This window comes from Heliangelus exortis, chromosome 3 (assembly GCF_036169615.1).
Source record: "Heliangelus exortis chromosome 3, bHelExo1.hap1, whole genome shotgun sequence".
Lineage (NCBI taxonomy): Eukaryota > Metazoa > Chordata > Aves > Apodiformes > Trochilidae > Heliangelus > Heliangelus exortis.
The window spans coordinates 23,677,342-23,696,799 of NC_092424.1; the positions used below are offsets into that span (position 1 = coordinate 23,677,342).

The window sequence follows — 19,458 nt, forward strand, 5'->3', positions numbered from 1 at the left end:
ATGGCTGCTTGCTGTTTGCTCCTAGTTTCCTGTGGGTGGTGAACAATTTTTATTGATGATAGACTAGTAATATATAAGCAAAAGGGAAGGCTGTGACAGCAAGTGTTTAACAGGGAGTACACTAGGAGGTTTTCTACCTCTGAAAGAGCATGCTTGGATTCAAGCTTTAATTAATGGCTTTTTTTTAAAAAACAAGCTAGCAGGGTGGGGAAGAGGGAGTGACAGAACACAAAAGCTAAAGCAAGTCCATAAGAATTCCTTCATTTTCTGTTTATTTACCCATGTATTAACATAATTTTGTGATGGAGCTCTGTCAGGCCAGGAAAAGACATGGTTATCCTATCACAGTGGATAAAATCATGCTGGTTTTTTGAAAGGTTAAAAAGCTTCCTTACTAAACATGCTGCCCCCCTCCCACCTTCACAGCCCTTCTCAACAGTGATAGTTGGACGGGAGACAAAGTTGAGAGCCTCTACCTTCACAGTCTCCTATTACTATATGACGTAGGGATTTCAAACTGTTCTCTTACCTTTCTGAGGAGTCAGTGCTAGCACACAGTTTTTACTGTACAGATAGAGTTGGTGAAAAAAAGGCCAACTTATTCTCCCCCACATCCCCTCCCCAGAAACAGTTTTACTTCTAACCAGTGGGCATGGGGTGGGGAAGCAGCAACCCTGTTCCCTGCCTCAAAGGCCATGCAGGCTGCTTTTGGCAAGTTACCCACTTTCTATTTTCTGGAGAAGGTGGTGTGTTCTTTAGAGGTGGGTGTCAGTGAAAGTGGTGTGCTCCTTGGTGACTGTGCTGAAGCCTTTGACAACACTGACAAGATCTTCTTCATCTGCATACTGCTAGGAGAGGAAAAAATAAACAGCATGTCATCCAAACCTGTATCAGACTAAAGGTGATTCCTTCATTTCTCTTTCCTTCAACTGCATAAAAAACAACTCTGAAATAGCCAAATAAGTGCACTTCTACCTCTCTACATGTTTTCCTATTCCTCCTGGCATGAGGTAAGAATCTAAAAAATTCAAGCACTTGAATTCAAATCAACTAGATTCTCATAGTAACCAATAAGTAAAAAAAAAAAAAATATATATATATATCTCATATATATATGACAGTAGTGTTTGTTACACTGTGATGGGGAATCTGGAGATTTGAAAAGAAAAAAGAATACATGTTTACATGTTTTGTTTAAGAACCACATTGTCTGTGATAACTATCTGTTGCCATAGTTTAAAGAGATCACTAGTAGTGTTACTGCACATATGTGTCCTGGGCCACTTCAACTATTCAGTATATTAATTTGCAATATGGACAATCTGTTTGCAGATTGAACCAAATCATGGTGCTAGCACAAGATCCTCGGACAGAGCAAGAGCCTTCTCTTAGCATTGGGAAGCTGTTCTTTTGGCTCATGAGGTTATACTGTTATGCACGATGGTGAGCTGTTAGTCACCAAGGGATTAAATCACAAGGATGTGATAGGTCTGAGAATATGGCCCAAAGGTGTTGCAAATACTGCTGACTCAGGAAATCCATGAGCTGCTGAGTTTTTGCAGGAAGGTTAACCTGTACCTATAGGGGTTTTGCATAGAGTGAAGCATCAGTTTCTTCTCATTTAAGCCTTATCAGCTTCCTTACTGTTTCTATCTAAGCAAGCACGGCAGCAACAGTAGCAATGTCCATGAACTGTGGCATGTCTATACATTCTAGCCCTTCTAGCTACTTGTTCTGAAGGGCAAAGCCCAAGGAAGCTGCCTGGATTTATGTGCCAGACCATCCACCGGATCACTTCATTTTGGAAAAGATCCCCTCATGACAAAGGCAGACTCTATCTAAATTCATTACTGTCTTAAATGTCTATCTGTCTCTATTTTCAGGACCCTTATTAGTCAGCTTTTTCTGAGAACAAATACATCTTGCTGGCCCCCAAACTCCATGTTTGCTCAGAAAAGGGTGGAAGCCAAGGCAGCTGTGGTTAAAAAGCCTGCTTCCTGGTGCCAGGAAGGGAAGTTACCAATGTGCTTAACTTGAGAATTCTAACTTCTATCTGTGTGTTCAGGTCTATGTTGGTGACACTGGCCAATTCTGTCCTATATTAAAAGACAGATACCCTGCCTGCCTCCTCAGCCAGTTCCATATGGGCAAAGTTTGGAGACATTTGTTGTGAGTGCCAGCAGATCTGAGCATTCATATGATCTCTACATCCTGACTTAACAGAATACAGAGAGCAGGTCTTGTCAGCATTTGAGTCCAAGTTCACAGAGCAGGAATCACTAGAACACAAGCTCTTGGACCTGTGAAGAATGTCAAGACATCTCTCCTCACACATGCACATTTGCTGGAATGCACAGAGACTGCCCTGCAGCTGACAAAATAGGAGGGAATTCTTCAAGGTGTATCCCTGGTGGACCATGGAAACCATCAGGGTGTGTGACCACCTGCAGCTCCAGAAAATAGTAGTATGAGGAAAGGATTTTGAGGATCTAATCTGACTGTGTCCTAGGTCTTTTGGCTCTCTCCGGCACCTTTTGATATTTAGACCTTTTCATAATTCTGACAGAACAGACAAACCACTGGCAGCTGACACTCAGGAGCATCACAGAGGAATGGAGCCCTTACCAAGCCACGGCCAGTGGTGCGATGGTTGCGAATAATGGCATCCCAGGGTGATTCATCAGCAAGAGACTTCTTGTCATAGAGGTCGAGCAGCTGGCTGACACTGCGATGTAGGGAGGCTTGGGAATATGTGTGACTTAGCTGGCTTGGTCTCCTTGCCCCCAAAGCAACATGGGGGTTGCTTATGGGAGAACCAACTCCTGGAATTTTTGTATCCGCAAGCCCCTGTGAAGAAGACAAAAACTAAGAAATAAAAAATAAAAGGCACGGTCTCAAACACTTTATCTGAAAAAAAAACCAAACAAACCAACAAACCAAAACAGGAATGGAAGAGAACAAAGAAACCCATGCTTCAGAAATCATGCACAGTTATAAACAGAAGAAAAAGGGAAAAAAAAAAAATAGACCTTTCCCTGTTGCAGGACAATCATACCATTAAAATGGAAAAAAACCTCCACACCATAAGCCAAAAAAAAACCCAAAAATAAACCACCACACACAAAAAACCCCCCAAAACCCAAAAATCAAACCAAACAAACAAGAAAAAAACAAAACCAAACAAACCACCAACCTGACAGAACAGGACTTTCCCTGATTTAATTTTTTCCCTCTCATTTATTTATTATTTTTTTAAAGTAGCCAACAGGCAGGAGTCCAAACATTTATGACTACCAGAGTGATAGCCCAGACGTGCACAGCAAGGGGAAGCTGGCAGATTTCCTTTTTCAGTTATCATGACCCAAGGAAAAGCCTTCCCACCAGGAGAAACATGCAATGTAAGACACCTTCATGCATACACTTTGGGTCAGCTGGCACATCACACATCTTGCAGCTCTGCCAGCTAATGACTCTACCTCAAAGTGTGTTGTGTAACTTTTGAGAGTGACACTGCTTGATGAATCAGATGTGTCAGCAATGGTCTCAAACTAGGATTAAAGAGAGGGGGGTAGAACATTAGGGCAGGGGAAGGTGCAATGTAGGTGCTGCAGGTGCTGTCTGTTCCTCAAGAAGAGTGTGAATTATCTGTAGGTCTGTGAAAGGGAGCAATGTAGCAGGATGTAGGGGAGCAGGGGAACTGGCAGAGATGAGGTACAATTTAATTTTCAATGGTCATCAAGTACCATGTGGGCAGCCAGTAGTCCTTGCCACATGATCTCATTAAGAACTATAAAACACAAGTGATTTTTCCACTTCATAGTGGTTCTATCCTAACTTCTCAAATTAAGTCCTTTAACTGCTACACTGCAGAATCTATATTTTTAATCAGTCCATGAGCTTCTGGAAAAAAAAAAAAAAAAAAAAAAAAGAAGGGGCAGAACATAGAAAGGGATTGTGCAGGCATGCCAGCAGCAAAGACATTTTAAAGTCAAGAGGAGCAACACAACATGACAGACTGTAGAGGAAAAGGAATCAGAACCATGAGACCAAAAAAAGAAGTTTCTTATGCTCTTAGCCTTTGCCAGGAGAAGGGGCACACTGGAAATCCCATTGTTTCCAAGAGCTCCTTTGTTGAGGCACAGATGCAGCTTCTTGGCACTGAGACAAGAAGGAACAGAATGCGTGAAGGATGCAGGAGTCACCAGCCTGCTTGATGGCGCTCACAGGAAAAAGAAGCTGAGAAGTGACAAGAAGAATCATCTCACAGCCTTTGCCTGGGAAGAAGCATGGAAATGGAAGGCACTGCTGCTCCTATTCTCAGTCTTGTAATAATCACTGTTATTTCTTTTGTCTTGTTTTTCCTCAAAGGGTGGGAGAGCACTACTACACTTCTACATGGTGGGTCATGTTCTTTGTTGGTTTTTTTTTTTACAGAATTAGAATTTGTCATAATTAAAATGATACAAAGCTTTCTTCTTTACCATTCCTCAGCAGTCCTCTTCCCACCTCTCCGATAGTCCCACTGCTGCTCTACGTGCACAGAGGCACACACTCATTTTGTGAAGGTCCCTAGCTTTTCTCTGGTGGCACTTGCTCTCCCCCAATTTTCCTGGCATGCAGCTCATCCTAGAGCAATCTGGCTGAGTGGATGCTAGAAAGAAATAGAGCCTCTTCCTAAGTAAGTCCTGCTTTTTGCAGGCACATTTCATGGATGCCTGCCAGACTCTCAGATTGCTCATGGTTAGCCTTTCACAACAGGTGGTTGGGAATATATGAAAGGTTCCTCTGAAAAGCACATTTTTATGACCTGCCTTCTCACAGCATGCCAACTTCTTTTCATCTCTATTGCAGACATCAGCTAACACCAGGTGAAATCAGTGGCTTTGCAGTTTCTGGGACCAGCTCCAAAGTTTGTCTTTGACATCAGGAGCATTTTGGGGCTTACAAACAAGGTGCTGTTTTTTGGACTAAGCACCCATAGCCTGGCTGTCTGTGCCTGCATTGGTACACCAGACAGCCCTTTTCCTACATGAAACAGCCTTCCCTTGGTAACCAAGAGTACAAAAAAATGGTGGAAGAGGGAAGAAAAACTGTGTGTTTGAAGGGAGGAAGGTAAAAGTGTAACATAATGGCTACACAACATAGCATTTCACCAAACATACCGGATGGGTTTCACCTGATGAATACACACTCATTGGTGATGTTCTTTTCTGGAGTGGAACTAAAGGAGGTCTGTCTCGTGCATAGGGTTGTTTGTGGACTTTCCTTTGAAGAATTAAGGAGAGAATAATAGCCAAGAGGATTAAACCTAGAAGTACCATCAGCACTGCAAACCACAACTCATTGTAGAATTTTGCACGTTTGGACTCTGCTTTGTCCTTCTCTCCAGGTGTTGTCAAGATCAGACCTGTTAAAATCAAGAGGGATTAGGGGAGAAAGAATGTTATTTCAGAAAGCCTTTAACAATATGCTATCCCTTTCCTCGCTAATAAATTAGACAGAAATTTAAGTAATTTTGTCATCCTGTGCTTATTTGCAATTATGTTCAAGGTGGCATAATGGTTCAATATGCTAGTGGGCTATCATAAAAAGCTTACTACTCTCAAGAGACCCTGCTTAAAGTTCTGGCATTGCTGCTCAGGCTGGAAATCACCACTGCATCAGCAGCTCTTGAGAAAGGAGGCGATGGAGGTGGAATGCGAGAAAAAAAGGGTTCTCCAAGTAACCTTGAAGTGTGGAAATCACTACAGTAATTTCAGAGCAGAACAGACAGAGGACATTTGCTCCAGCACTGTGCTGTGGAAAAGAAAGAGGGAGGATGACTGAGATAAAATGAGTGATGAATTACTACAAAAAGCAAACAACATAAAACATTTTATTCCTCCTTCCCTCTCCTGCTGGAAAAAAATTGGCTTTGCTCATACACAGCACAAGCCCAAGAAATCTCAGTGGCAGGCTCTCCTGGTTTTTTTTTTTCCAATCCTACATGTTAATCCAGACTAAGGAATTTCCATCACCTTAACTTGTATGGCTCTGCTGCAAGTTGCCTGTGATGCTGATTGAGTTTGCAATAGGAGGAGTGATGGGTGTAAATTAACTGGGAGCTCTTTATAGTGTCTGTACAGCAGCATTGCCTGAAATTATGCATGAGGGAGTGAGAGCATGAAAAATGATACAAGGGAAAATCAGCATGCATACTAATTGCAAAGACAAGGTCCACCTATTTTAAGAGGCTGAACAAGATGCAGCTCAAAAAGAAAGCTAATTAAAACCAATATGTTGGTCAGAAATTATTTCAGCTTAGCTTTGCTGAAACTTCTTACTGGTATGCATCCACAACTCAATGGACAGCAACAAGCTGGGATTTCATCATACCAGATCCTTCGCTTCCACAAAACAGGCAAAGGCCTCATGGACAGGTGTTATAAACCAGGTACCGACAGCATCTTGTATGAGATTCTCATAAATTGGTTAGAGGAACACATCCTGGGTGAAACTACAAAGACTGGCTGGTTGGTGATAAAAAAGAAGCAGGCAGGTGCCCCTTTGCTGGAGTGCAGGGAGGAGAGAGAATGTGTATTTTAATTGTGAAACTGAGGAGGAAATGTGGGAGAAATCTTGAAATCTTGAGGAAATCTTGAATTAGAATTCAGGATGACCTTAATTTGAAAAGAAAATCTGGAAGAGAGCAAATTCTGTTCAGGAGGAAAAAGCATAACATTTTGGAGTAAAATATTTGTGTAAAAAATAAGATTAAAAACTATTACACATCTGGATAAAGGAGCTTAAGCCAATAATGATGTAAAGAAACATGCCACCCATATTGACAAAGGCACATTACCTACATAGCTCATGCCCTAAAGACACATCCTTGGATCCTGCAATAAGATGCTATCCTGTCTAGCATACACCACGCATGAAATTTCTACCACAAACACATAAAATCAATATGTGCTAGGTAATTTCTTTACATATTTACCAACTCCATCTCCAGCACTGTACTTGATGACTGGTGTCATGGCAGTCCCTTCATCAGTGATACAGGTCACTTGAAACAAAAAGGCTGGGCAAGAAATTCAGAAAATACTGTCAGAAGGGGAAAACAAATTCTGTAGGTGCTGGTTTATCACTATGATCCCACAGCAGAGACAGGCAGGGCTGAGAAACATCAAGGCAGGTACAGCACTTAACCCCTCAAACCCCACCTGAGACCCAGAACAGAGCCTCATAATCACTTATACATGGGTTATAACCTCTAAACTACAAATCATGGCAGATCATAAGGTAGTCACCACTATGATGTTGCTACAAATTATGTTTTTTCACTACCCAATCCTCTCCATGACATGTAGCAGCCATATTCCAAATTATTCACCATTTTTTCTAAATCCCTCATATTCCAGTCATGGCTAATATAAAAATGTTAAGAATGTTTGAGTAGAAAAAAAAAAAAAAAAGTATTTGCACCATTGCAGGAAATTAAAAAAACATAACATATCCAAATCCTTTAAAATACAAAAATGTGACACTTTGGAAAAAAATATATATATTTCTCTCTTTTTTTCCATCTTGACAGTTTCCTTTTATTTGAAAGACTGTGAGTTTCTGAAGGAGGAACTAAATTTCAGACTACGGCCAATTCTGAGTGCTCCTCTCTTAGTTTTGTTTAAAGAAAAATCCAATTCTGAAGCTGAGGATTTCCACAAATTTCCTAAAGAATGGCCCTAAGGGGTGGAGTTGCACCAAAGCTCAAGGATTTGGGAAAGCTCAACCCTCACAATGAGCCAGAGCAGTCTCATCCTGTCAGGTAAATTGTCTAAGAGGAAGCTTAGCTCCAAGGAATTTTGTCTCAAGCGTCTGCTTAGATGTGCTGCAGTGTGCCTGTAGTAGGCTCCAGTGCTCCTAGCTAGGGATGGCCATGGAGAGTTTTTCATAAACAGCACACAAGACTTAAAAGTCTTTCGCAGAGAGAATTAGGGAATTGCAACTGACTTTTGTCAGATGTCTTTGGTAAATACAGCTCGGTGTCAAAGCCACTGTAGATGCGTTGCCCGTTCTCTGTCAGCGCATACTCCTTCAGGCGGCCATTCAGGACAAATGTGCGGCTCCAGTCTATGTGGATGGTAGATAAATTGCTGACAATGGAGAACGGGACCATGTACCGAGGTGCTGCAAAAGAAGGAGAAAAAAACAAACCCTCATTTCTATCCAAGAGGCATGATTTATACAGATCATCAAAAGTTTCTGTGTGATACCAGCTCTCTGTTGCGTGCATTCCTCTCATATTCACATGTATGAGTAGGGAAGGTACAAGGAGGAAAAAAAGCTGCTGTAGTATGCCAGCCTCTGCACTGAGAAAACAGAATACCTCATTTCATTATAGTAATGACCTAGAAGTCCCTTCCTTTGCTTTTGTATATGTGGTACAGATACTAAAACTGCGTAAGTGAAATTTCAGCTCAAAGCTGGGGACAGGAAGACTCAGGTTGCACAAGTTCAGCTCCATCGTGCCAGGTCAATGGAACCAAACTGCTAAGAGAGGACTCTTCTAGCCCTGACAAATTGCCCAAGATCAGCTTTTAACATTTGCACATTCATGAAAATACGGGGTTTCAGAAAAGCAAGAGCAGATGGCAGGCAGAGAGAAAAAAATCCCAGAACTCACTTCAGGGAGGTCAAGTTCATCAGTTGGGCTCATCAGCTTGCTGACAGAAGACTTAATTTAAGTTTGGGGTGGTCCTTTCTTGTGGCTTTACCATTAAGCTGTGTGCCCACTGTATGCTGGTTTGTCCACAAGAAAGCTGCCTGTCCAGCTACCCTGTGCTGCTAATTGCCCACTGTCACTAAAGCAAGCCTCCCAGGCAAGAGGAACGGGACAAACACAGTGATTCAGGTGACCTGGTGTGAAGAGATCAGCAAGGCAAGAAAAAGCAAGACTGAAAGAAGAGAGCTGCAGATCTGGTAGGGGTTTAAGCTTTGTATTTTAAACACTTTTTTTCTGTATGGCTTAACAGTTCATTATGAATTTTCAACATTTTAATCTTCATTTAAAAAACATGTTAATGTTCATTTTAAATTCATTAAAAAATTTTTAATTTAATAAAACAACACAGCTTTAGACATAAAGATTTTTTTTTTTTTTTTTTTTTTTTGGTGTTGGCATTAAAGAAAACCTGGGTTGTTACACTTGAAATTTTCAGCTAAGAATGTAGCAAATACATTTTTAGCAATTACTAGGCATAACTACCAAGTGATGCAAAAGGGATTTTTAGAAAGGTGATGCTGAAATCCTGACACAAGACTATAAAATGAAAAGTGAACATCGTCTTTGCCCTGACCTAGCAATCTGAGGTGAAATGCCCAACTCATCTCTTATGGAGTGATTCTGGCTACAGCACTATAGATCTTCTTAATAAAAGCTGATGTTAGACTACTACAAATTCAGTTTTCATGGCAAAATCTATTCTGACTGTAGGCACAGGTTCTGCACATTAAATTTCCTTGCAGGCCACGACATGTACCTTAAAGGTAGCAATTAATTCTTACTTCCTTGTCAACAAGGATCCAAACATTTAGTTGACATCCAAGGAAAATTTTTGTTAGCCCTGGCAAAAGTGTGGCATGAATTAGGACAGCAAGATTGTTCCTGAGAAGAAACATCAGGTCTCTTTCAGGATCTCCACTTTCCTCAGGGATTATTTATGGCAATCTATTTATTACTACACATCATCCTTCTGGTAATACTTGAACATTTTATGTTCTGCAGCTCTATGGCCCCATCTCAGTAAAATAAAAAGTTTCTGGGCTGCCAAGACAGAAGATGTGATATCAGATGATGAGCAAAGATATATTTTTGAAGAAATGAGCAGTCAAGCCCCGGAGCAGAATTTCAATGAATGGGTAGCAGGGGCATAGTGCCCAGAAGAGAATGTTTCTGGGGACACCATCTTTCACAGAGGTGGAGAAGTCCTTTGATGCTGTGCAGCCCCATGGATCAGAAGGGGGCACTGCCAATTGGTGAACTATTTCTCATACTCACGCTCCTTTTCCGTAGTGAATCCAATCCATTCTGAGGCACTGCTGCCAACAGAGTTGTAAGACACAACTCGCAGGTTGTAGGTCGTGTAAGGCTCGAGGTTGGACACGTTGGCACTCTGGCCTTTTCCTGTATACTTCACCTCAGTTGGGCCAGGACTACAAGCCTTCACTGCTGGCTGCTGATTCAGAGGACAAGCCACATACACATGGAGCTCATAGCTGAGAAGAAAGTTGGGATTTTGTTTAATCAGAGGCAATAGTAGTATAAAAGCCAAAAAGATGTTTCATCCTCATTGCTGTATGTCTGGCTACTAGAGAAGAGATTCTAGTTTTCTCTTGGAGATTTTGGCTCCAAGTGCAAGGTGCCTACATGGCACTCAGCCACGTATCCACAAGCAATCATGGCTGGCAGTCACACTCACAGGGAATCTGTTAGTGCCTCTTGCCTTGATGTTCACTTCTGCAAATCAAGATTTGCCTTAGGAACTACAAGGTGCAGCTGCTTCTTTACTACCTGTTAATTTCATGGTTTGGCTGTCAACCACACCAGTCAGGCAACTACCTCCACTCACAGCAACTCATCCTCTCCACCTTCACCCCCTCCCAATATCCTGCTCAGGAGAAAAGTAATTGTTGCATGAAAACATCCCAGATGGAATTTAGCCCACAGGGGATGTCACTAACAACACTGGGAAGGTGTTGGCTGTCACAACTGCACAGTGCTCTCAGCCCTGGATTCCAGCTCATTCCACCACCCCTGGCTGAGGTGGGCAGTTCCTACCTGGTGACAATGCCATTGGGTGACTCGGGGGCACTCCATTGGAAAGAGGCATTCCGGGAGGTGACAGTGCGGATCTGCGGGGGGGGTTGCTCGGAGGGAGGAGCTGGCTGCGTGGTGATTTGGGCCATGGGTCCTTTGCTGCAGCAGTTGAAACAGGTGCAGGCCTCCACGCCAATGGAGTATGTGGTAAAAGGTTTTAGCCCATGTATCGTCTGCTGGGTGGCAGTCCCTTCTGACAGCTATAAAAATTAAGAGGGAACTTGTCACAGCTTCAGGCACCACAAGCCCTAAACAAGAGTTATGGAGGTGAATTAACTCCTGAAGAAGACAGGCACAAGGTTGTGCTTGTCCTTTAAGTCTGACATTACTGCAGCTGTTGTGTGCTGGGAACTCTGTACTCATTTTTTCATAGAATCATAGAATCATAGAATAGGCTGGGTTGGAAGGGACCTCAGAGATCATCGAGTCCAACCCTTTTTCTCCCATTGTGAAGTTAAAGGGCACTGTTCAAAGGAAAAGTCCATACCATCAGTGGCCTCATGGACATCTTGAGCTGAGCTGTAACCACTGTATGTCAGCTTGCAAATGTCAGAGAAACAGGAAACCTTTAAGGAGAAACTTTAAGATGAGTGGTACTGAAGCAAAAATAAATCAGTGTGGAAAATAACTCCATGAAAAGTGCACTAGCAAATACTCATGTGTATGTAACACACTTCCTCAGCATGGATATCAGAGAAAGTATTGGACAGAGTGATAAAAATGTGTCTGGTGGGTCGGTTTACTCACAGACAGGACAATGTGCTCTCTGGAAGAACCCCTGAGTCGAAGACCAGCATGATATTACTCTGCATTCAAACAGCCATGGTGCTGGGTGAGCCTCTTGGGAACCTCTCTTATGCTCAGAAAGGGAGACCTGGTAGCTCTGGCAACAGAAATGGTGCCCTTGTTCTGAAAGTGCTTGCAGGAAGTGCCACTCCACTGCATTGCTGTACATTTTGTAGGTATAGCTTTTTAAGCCAAAGAAATAAAAATATGTAGAAAACACCAATGAGGAGCAACACCTGCTCCTATTTGTCAGCACATGGTTAAATGGAGTGTAGAAAAAAATAATAGGAGGGGAAGAATCAAACAAGCAAAGAAAGGTACTTGATGATTCTTGATGCCAGGGCTGGAAACGAGCCAGCAGTATGGCAGGTGTGAGGGGGTGGATATGAAGGGTCATGCAGGTTCCAGTGAGAAGAACTGGCTGAATCAGTCACAGAGACAGCCAATTGCACTGGAAGGAATAAATGTGTATTGTGCAATCAGTAGACCACTGAAGTTCATGGAAAGGACTGATGACCTGGGCTGAACTTAGCACTCCAAAGTTGAGCAAAATGGAACGAGGGAAAAAATCACATACAGATATTTACCTGCTTGTAAAATACAAGCAGACAGTGTTACAGACAAGAAATATTCAAATATTTTGCACTGATGTGGTGGCAGCTGTTCCAGGCACCTTCCACAGCCCTAGCTTTTCCCCATCACCTCCTTATTTTATAACTCTAAGGAAGCCCTACAGATTTCCTAAGCTGTCCCTTTTAGAAACCTAACAGTGTCTAGGCTGAGACAAAACACAGAAGTTCCTTGGCTACTTGCATCATTCTTCAGTTCTTTACCATTAAATAGTTCTTATCAGGAAGAAGGATTTTAAAGGGAAACTCATGTGCATCATTCTTCTGAACTTCAAGTTCACAGGCTATCCAAAGCACACAAGCATTACCTACTGGCTGCAGCTCCCACCTGCACCACTGGAACTGGCAGGAGCTGTCTGGAAGTGTTTCATTTGGCTGGTTAGCCACCCCTGAACAATGCTGTTGATTTCCATCAAATTGTCACAACACATCACCACGTGAGAAGGGTTCAGTGATGAGCTTAGTTCCTGGAGAAGCATAACATTTAGGTGAGAGAAAGCGTTGATAATGTTTTGGCCAGGAGAGAGCATTGCAGAACAGTTATCAGCAGGAGTGCAGGAGGGAAAGACAGTCTGCAATCAGCAGCATCAGCTTGTAAGAGCAAGCTTTTGTAAGGACAAGCATTTGTAAAGCTAAAAAATACAATCTCAAATGGAAGTACAGAAACAGTGTTGGCAATACTCACCACCACAACAGTCCCTCTGGTATCATTGCAAAAGAGCCTGTAGATACTGACCACCCCGTTTGGCTTAAGAGGGGGGCTGATGTTGACCACGGCCACTGTGGATGCCACCATGTCAAAGAGGGGAGCTCCCAGGCCCTCCGGAGGGGCAGGGCCCGTCTGGCAGCGGGACCAGCTGCTGGGTGCCCGGCCTGCAGAGTTTACTGACCACACCTTCAGCACACAAAAACAGATACACTGTTAGCAGAGGACTCAAGCCTACAGAGCATCCACTGTTAGCCAGGGGATGCTACTGCAGCTGTCTTGACACTGAGGAAAAATGCAGCGTGATGACACCCATGCAATGTGTCCCTTGACTGCTGACCAGCACCAGTGTTGACTCAGTGGCTTTCTATTAGAAGAATGAAATATTCTCCACTGCTCTGTTTAGGGAAAAGAAGCAGACTTCATGTCTTACATGGTCTGTATTCATGTGTCTTCTCCCTACCTCATCCCCAAGATCTGAATTTCACTGCTGTCTGTGTGACTGTGAAGCTGTGACTCCTTCAGAAGCTGTGATCAACAGTGATAATGTTTTGAAAGACCTCTCAACAGCAATACTGTGATGAGTCCTGTGAATTTCTCCTTTCTACATGTTTCCTTGGTGTATGAAAGCAGCCCCAGTGAATTCAGCTTGGCACTGTGTGAGAAGTTATATTCACCTTGACTGAATCGTACAAGCCAAATTCTAGTTAATTTTTACATTACATGAACATCCCTCTATTGAAAATGCTATGATATCAATCAGTTGGCAACATTTTCAGTAACCCATAATATAAAGAAAACCTCATTGAAAAGGGTAAGTAAATCAGCCTCTCTCATTTATTTTCACAACATTTACTTTATTGCATGAGCACAAAGGCAACAGCTCTAGTTCCAAGATTTCAAAATTTAGCAGCTTGAATTAGGCCTGATTAAAACCCACATGTCTCTATGAACTATGCCTACTGGTTTTGTCAGCTTCCCAAAACCAGAGTGATCTGCAGACTACATAAAACTCAGCACTTATTAAACATACTCTCCAACAAATCTGCATGAAAATTAAATTTTGCTTTCATCAAGGAGTGAATAAACATATGGAAGGATGTATAATCTTATTTATCAAAAACATTTGTATAATTAAACACGAATATCATAAAAGGTTGCCTTAGGTCATCATTTGCATGAGTAAGTAATTTGTAGAATGTCAGGTACAATAGACAGAATAGATGGATGCATGAGCGTATAGGGTTAAATTAGGCTCAATATTAGCAAACCGCATAGTGATCAATCAGAATGATAGATCTAAATGGAAATACAAGAGGACTGTCTGAGTGATTTTTTTAGTATAAGTATTCCTTAGTAAGCTTTCATGGCAAAGCAGTTCTAACTAGAGTAAAACATGTTCTTCTGTGGATCTACACTGGGAGGAGGTCCTGGGGAGGTGGATGGTGGGACCAGGCCTTAAAAAAAAAATAGGAAGTTTAGAAATAAGATGTCTTCAAAACTGACTCTAGTGTCCTTCCAGCTTCCAATATTAAAACTACAAGACCAAGCTACCTCCCAAGAGGTCTGTGGAAGGAAAAATCCAAAAACCACCACAGTGGCCTTGAAGACTGTGGTTCTGCCAATTACAAACCCAAAGTTCCTGCCTGATTCCATCAATAATGTATAGCACCATCCACTGAAACATTATGTAAGTTCTGATGATGCACTACCATAAAAAGCTCAGCCAAAGCACTTTTCAGTAAAATCAATAATATATTTCTGTTGTGAACTTCTCATAAAATCAAACTCTGTTCGCTTTACTGCAGCAGGTTAAACCCTCTATCTCAATTCAGTCCAAGGTGCTACAAAGATTTGCCCAGAGTAATATCAAGAGGCATATTTCTTTGTGGAGAGAGTAAGCCACATATGGAAAGAGCAGCTCTGAGTGTGCCACTGGCTTTGACTTGGATCTGACCTGAGTTATATCCAGGCTGTGGCCTTAATGATCAGGGAGTGTAACCATGTTGGACCTGACCTGCCGAGCAAGCAGCTCACAGCAACACTGAAGGTGGTGAGTGAGGAACAGAGACTTCCTGTGCAGCACAGGGATTCAGCTGCAGAATGGGAGCCCTTAGGAAATCCAGAGGAATCCAGAGCAGAGAGGGATGCAACTCAGCTGGGATGCACACTCCACACTGAGAGTTGGATGGAGGCACTTTCCTCCATTGATCCCTCTCCTGTCATAGAATTTTCTTATTTCAGAAAATAAGAGCTCTTTCTTCCCAAACACTGACTTAGGACAACAGAAAACACGTTGTTCTTCCCCTTTCACACTTCAGCTAAGTGGCTGAAGGACTCCTCCAGGAAACAGGTAATTTAGTTTCAATCACATGCTCCAGCAGAGGAAGCCAAGCCTGCCCCCTCCAGAATGGGAATGTCCCAGTGGATGACTGGTCTTTGTGTTTGGGGTGCTCCCAGTGCCCCCTTGGGGGCTGTTTCATTGAGCATGAACACAACGGAACCAAGGTTGACTGGACAGAGCACAAGCAGACAGAAGCAGACACAGTTGCCAAGTGCTTCTCCAGGGAGGTGGAGAGGAGCTGCAGTTGTTCCCTTTGATCCCCAAGGCACCACATCCCAAACCTCTTGAAAATAGGCTGAGGTCACAGCCTCATGATGTGGGCCTGAACAGACAGGCATGATCTAAGCTATTCTAAGGCACCAGCTACTCAGCCCTGCTAAGATGTGTTTCCAGCAGAAAACCTCTATGTGTCTGTGAAATGCCAGCTTCTGAGACAGCTGTGACAGCTGAACAGGACTTCTGAGGATCTAAATTCTGGATTTACACTGACCTAAGCTGGATTCCCTTAAGTCCCTCTGCTTCTGCTCAACCATCTGTAAAAGCATGTATGGGTATAAAAATATTGCCCTTTGAGAATCACTATCCAAGTAAATCCTAGTAAGCATTTGTAGACTTGGAGCAGTAAGTGCCCAGAACTGACTGCACATGGAAATGCTAATGTTTAGCCCCTTCTTTGCATGAAGAAGTGGGACAGCATGGCATCAGAAGTCTGTTAGAGTCAGAGCTTTGATCATGGATCCTCAAAAAGTCATCACAAAACAGTCATGAATGAAAGCTACTGCCTGGTTAAGCTGATATTTCATGGTTTAGACCTGTAAAAAGTTTTCTGGGGCTGGTAAAAATGTCTCCTATATTGTGGTATAATCAGCACCAAAAATATTTAACTGCATTCACATAGAAACGTAAAGAGTTTAACAGGCCGAAGCACTGTCTGCGGCTTGTGATGTAAGAAACGATCACATCTCAGGGATCTACACACAATACAGACAATAGAAAGAAAACAAAAGTGTAAGACTTTCTGAATATATTGCCTCCAAAAGCACAAAGTCTGACATCATGGTGCACGGCTCAGCACCCTGCCAAAAGATGTGCTGGTGTTAATGGCTGTGTTGCCCAAAATGCCAGGAGAGGGTTTCAAAATCTCCTACAGGGGTTACTATTCAAAATGCTTTCTTAATATGCTGGCCCCTGGCCCAGAGCACACTTTGGAGGCAGAGAAAGAGAGGAGGGTTGGGGGGGGGAGGAAACCTCTCCAGAGACCATGTATTTGCAGGACTGAAGAATTCCAGTTACAGGTACCTAAGCCTGCCTTTTCCTATCATAAACGAGCCTTCACACATCTCTGCTCCTGGAAGAAACTGGTTATCAGCCACTGCTCAAAATGATCATAGGACAATTTCAAGGTTCATCGGTACAGCAAGAAGGGGCAAAACCTACGCAGAGCAGGAAGGGAAGTGCTGAGAAGATGGACACTGCCTTAACACAGTCAGCCCAGCTGGTTCAAACTTAGTAAAGCTTAGCAAAAACTTGTCCCATAGAGGGCAACAAAATCACAACAACTCTTTGGTGTAGATACAAAAAATCATGGGATTGTAGATGCTGACAGTGGAAGAAGCCTGTTAGATGACTTACTCCATCCCTGACCACATAGATTCATCTTCTGCAACACTCATGAAACCCCCAGGTCCTTACTGAGGAACCTGTGCTTTAAACTAAAAAAAAAGGCTTTTCTTTCATCAAGTTGAGATCATATGAGAAGGTGTTTAATCCATATGGGAGTTACTAATGGGAACTGAGGGAAATAGATGCATATGTTTCCACATCTCCTCCAGAGCTGCAGCACAAGAAAGGCAGTAGAAGAAGAAAAGCAGTGATAAACTAGGTGAGCACTATGGCCTCACCATGATGAAAAAAAGGGAGGTGAAGAAGCTGAAAAAATAAATCACTCAAATTAACCCCCCTCAAAAAACAAAGACACTCCAGGGTTAAGGCAAAAAACAGTGCATGGCCAAAAGTTCCCCAATGTTGATTATGTGAAGAAGCATGATCACACCTGAGTGAACAGGGGTTTGGCAGAGGAGGTTCTGCTTGCACTAACCACTTCCAGCTCTCAACATCTGTATCTGTATCTCTGACCTGGCTCAAACTACATCACAGTTATTGGCTGCAAGCACAGAGATCAACCAAGAAGTCCCCAGATGGGAATCTTCCCCACTCCTGCAAAGGAGAGCCTCTGGCAGCTGAGAGACAATGGAAAATGAGAATCTCTGTAACCGGAGAGGTCTCATTCTCATTGACTTCTGGTGAAGCATGAGGCTGGCTGGAAGTAGCTTTCCTGCTGGAAGGAAGCAGTCCTGAGCTTCTGCTGACCTCTCAGACCCAGGAGAGGTAGGAACCTCTGCTTCACACAGCCAGATGCTGCTCACCCTTCCTGTGTGCAGAAAGGCAAATGAGGCAAACAGCTGGTTACCCACCAGCAACGCATGACTCTCACCACGTCCTACAGACACTGCATCAAACTGCTTTTTACTGTAGTTCATAGAATTTTCAGGGTTGGAAGGAACCTCTAAGATCACCTAGTTCCAACCCCCCTGCCATGGGCAGGGATACCTCCCACTAGATCAGGTTGCTCAGAGCCCTGTCCAGCCTGGCCTTAAAAACTTCCAGGGATGGAGCTTCCACCACCTCTCTGGGCAACCTGGGCTACCCTCCTCTGGTTTGAATCCATTCCCCCTAGTCCTGCCACTACCTGAAATCCTAAAAAGTCCATCTCCAGCTTTCTTGTACGTCCCCTTCAGATACTGGAAGGCTACAATAAGGTCTCCTCGTAGCCTTCTCCTCTCCAGACTGAATAACCCCAACTCTCTCAGTCTGTCTTCATAGGAGAGGTGCTCCAGCCCTCTGATCATCCTTGTGGCCCTTCTCTGGACACACTCCAACATGTCCGTGTCCCTCCTGTAAAAGGGGCTCCAGAACTGGACACGGTACTGCAGGTGGGGTCTCAGAGTAGAGGGGGAGAATCACCTCCTGGCCATGACCTGCTGGCCATGCTTGTCTTAATGCAGCCAAGGATACAGTTGGCTTTCTGGGCTGCAAGCCTACACTGATGGCTCCTGTTGAACTTCTCATCCACCAGCACCCCCAAGCCCTTTTCCTCAGGGCTGCTCTCAAGCCAGGCACTGCCCAGCCTATATCAGTGCTTGGGATTGCCTCTACCCAGATGCAGGACCTTGCACTTGGTCTTGTTGAACTTCATGAGGTTGGCATGAGACCACCTGTCCAGCCTGTCAAAGTCCCTCTGGATGGCATCCCTTCAGTCCAGTGTGTCAGCTGCACCACACAGCTTGGGGTCATCAGCAAAATTGCTGAGGGTGCACTCAATGCCACAGTCCATGTCCCCAGCAAAGATGTTAAGCAGGACTGGTTCCATCACTGATACCTGAGGGACTCCGCTTGTCACTGGCCTCCACTTGGGCACAGACCCATCGGCAGCCACTCTTTGGGTGTGGCCATCAAGTCAGTTCTTAATCTAACAAGTGGTCCATCCATCAACCCCATGTTTTACGAGCTTGGAGACCAGGATGTCGTGGGAAACTGTTGAAAGCTTCGTTCAGGTAGATGACATCGGTTGGTCTTCCCCTGTCTATTGATGTTGTGACCTTTTCATAGAAGGCCACAACACTTGCCAGGCACCATTTTCCAGTCAGTGGGGACTTCACTGGACTGCCATGATTTTTGGAATATAATAGACAGGGGTTTAGAAACCACATCTGCCAGTTCCCTCAGTACCCCTGGGTGTATCCCATCAGGTCCCATGGACTTGTACACTTTCAGGTTCTTCAGATGGTCACAAACCTGATCTTCACTTAAAATTGGCTGTTCTTCCTTCCAACAGTTTCCATTTTCTTCTGCAACTTCAGGAGTGTGGCTAGAGCTCTAGCCAGTGAAGACTGAGGTAAAGAAGTCTTTGAGAACCTCATCCTTTTCCATATCACTTGTCACTAGTTCACTGTTTCCTTTCTAAGGGGGCCCACACCTTCCAGAGTCTTCCTTTTGCTGTTAATAGAAATTTTTGCCATTTCCCTTGATCTCCCTGGCTAAATTTAGTTCTAACTGAGCTTTGGCTTTTCTAACC

General features: G+C 43.5%; 1 protein-coding gene across 1 annotated transcript in view; it reads right to left on the reverse strand.

Annotated features, from left to right (window-relative positions):
* Nucleotides 1-255: 255 nt before the first annotated feature.
* USH2A (usherin) overlaps nt 256-19,458 on the reverse strand; it is a 385,338-nt gene continuing 366,135 nt past the window's right edge. The window contains exons 64-72 of the mRNA XM_071739639.1: nt 12,959-13,168; nt 10,820-11,058; nt 10,040-10,257; nt 7,993-8,169; nt 6,980-7,063; nt 5,163-5,407; nt 3,477-3,548; nt 2,626-2,847; nt 256-848 (exon numbers count right to left, since the gene is read on the reverse strand). Of these exons, the coding sequence (XP_071595740.1) occupies nt 756-848; nt 2,626-2,847; nt 3,477-3,548; nt 5,163-5,407; nt 6,980-7,063; nt 7,993-8,169; nt 10,040-10,257; nt 10,820-11,058; nt 12,959-13,168 (1,560 nt within the window). The 3' untranslated portion in view covers nt 256-755. The remainder of the gene's footprint in view (nt 849-2,625; nt 2,848-3,476; nt 3,549-5,162; nt 5,408-6,979; nt 7,064-7,992; nt 8,170-10,039; nt 10,258-10,819; nt 11,059-12,958; nt 13,169-19,458) is intronic.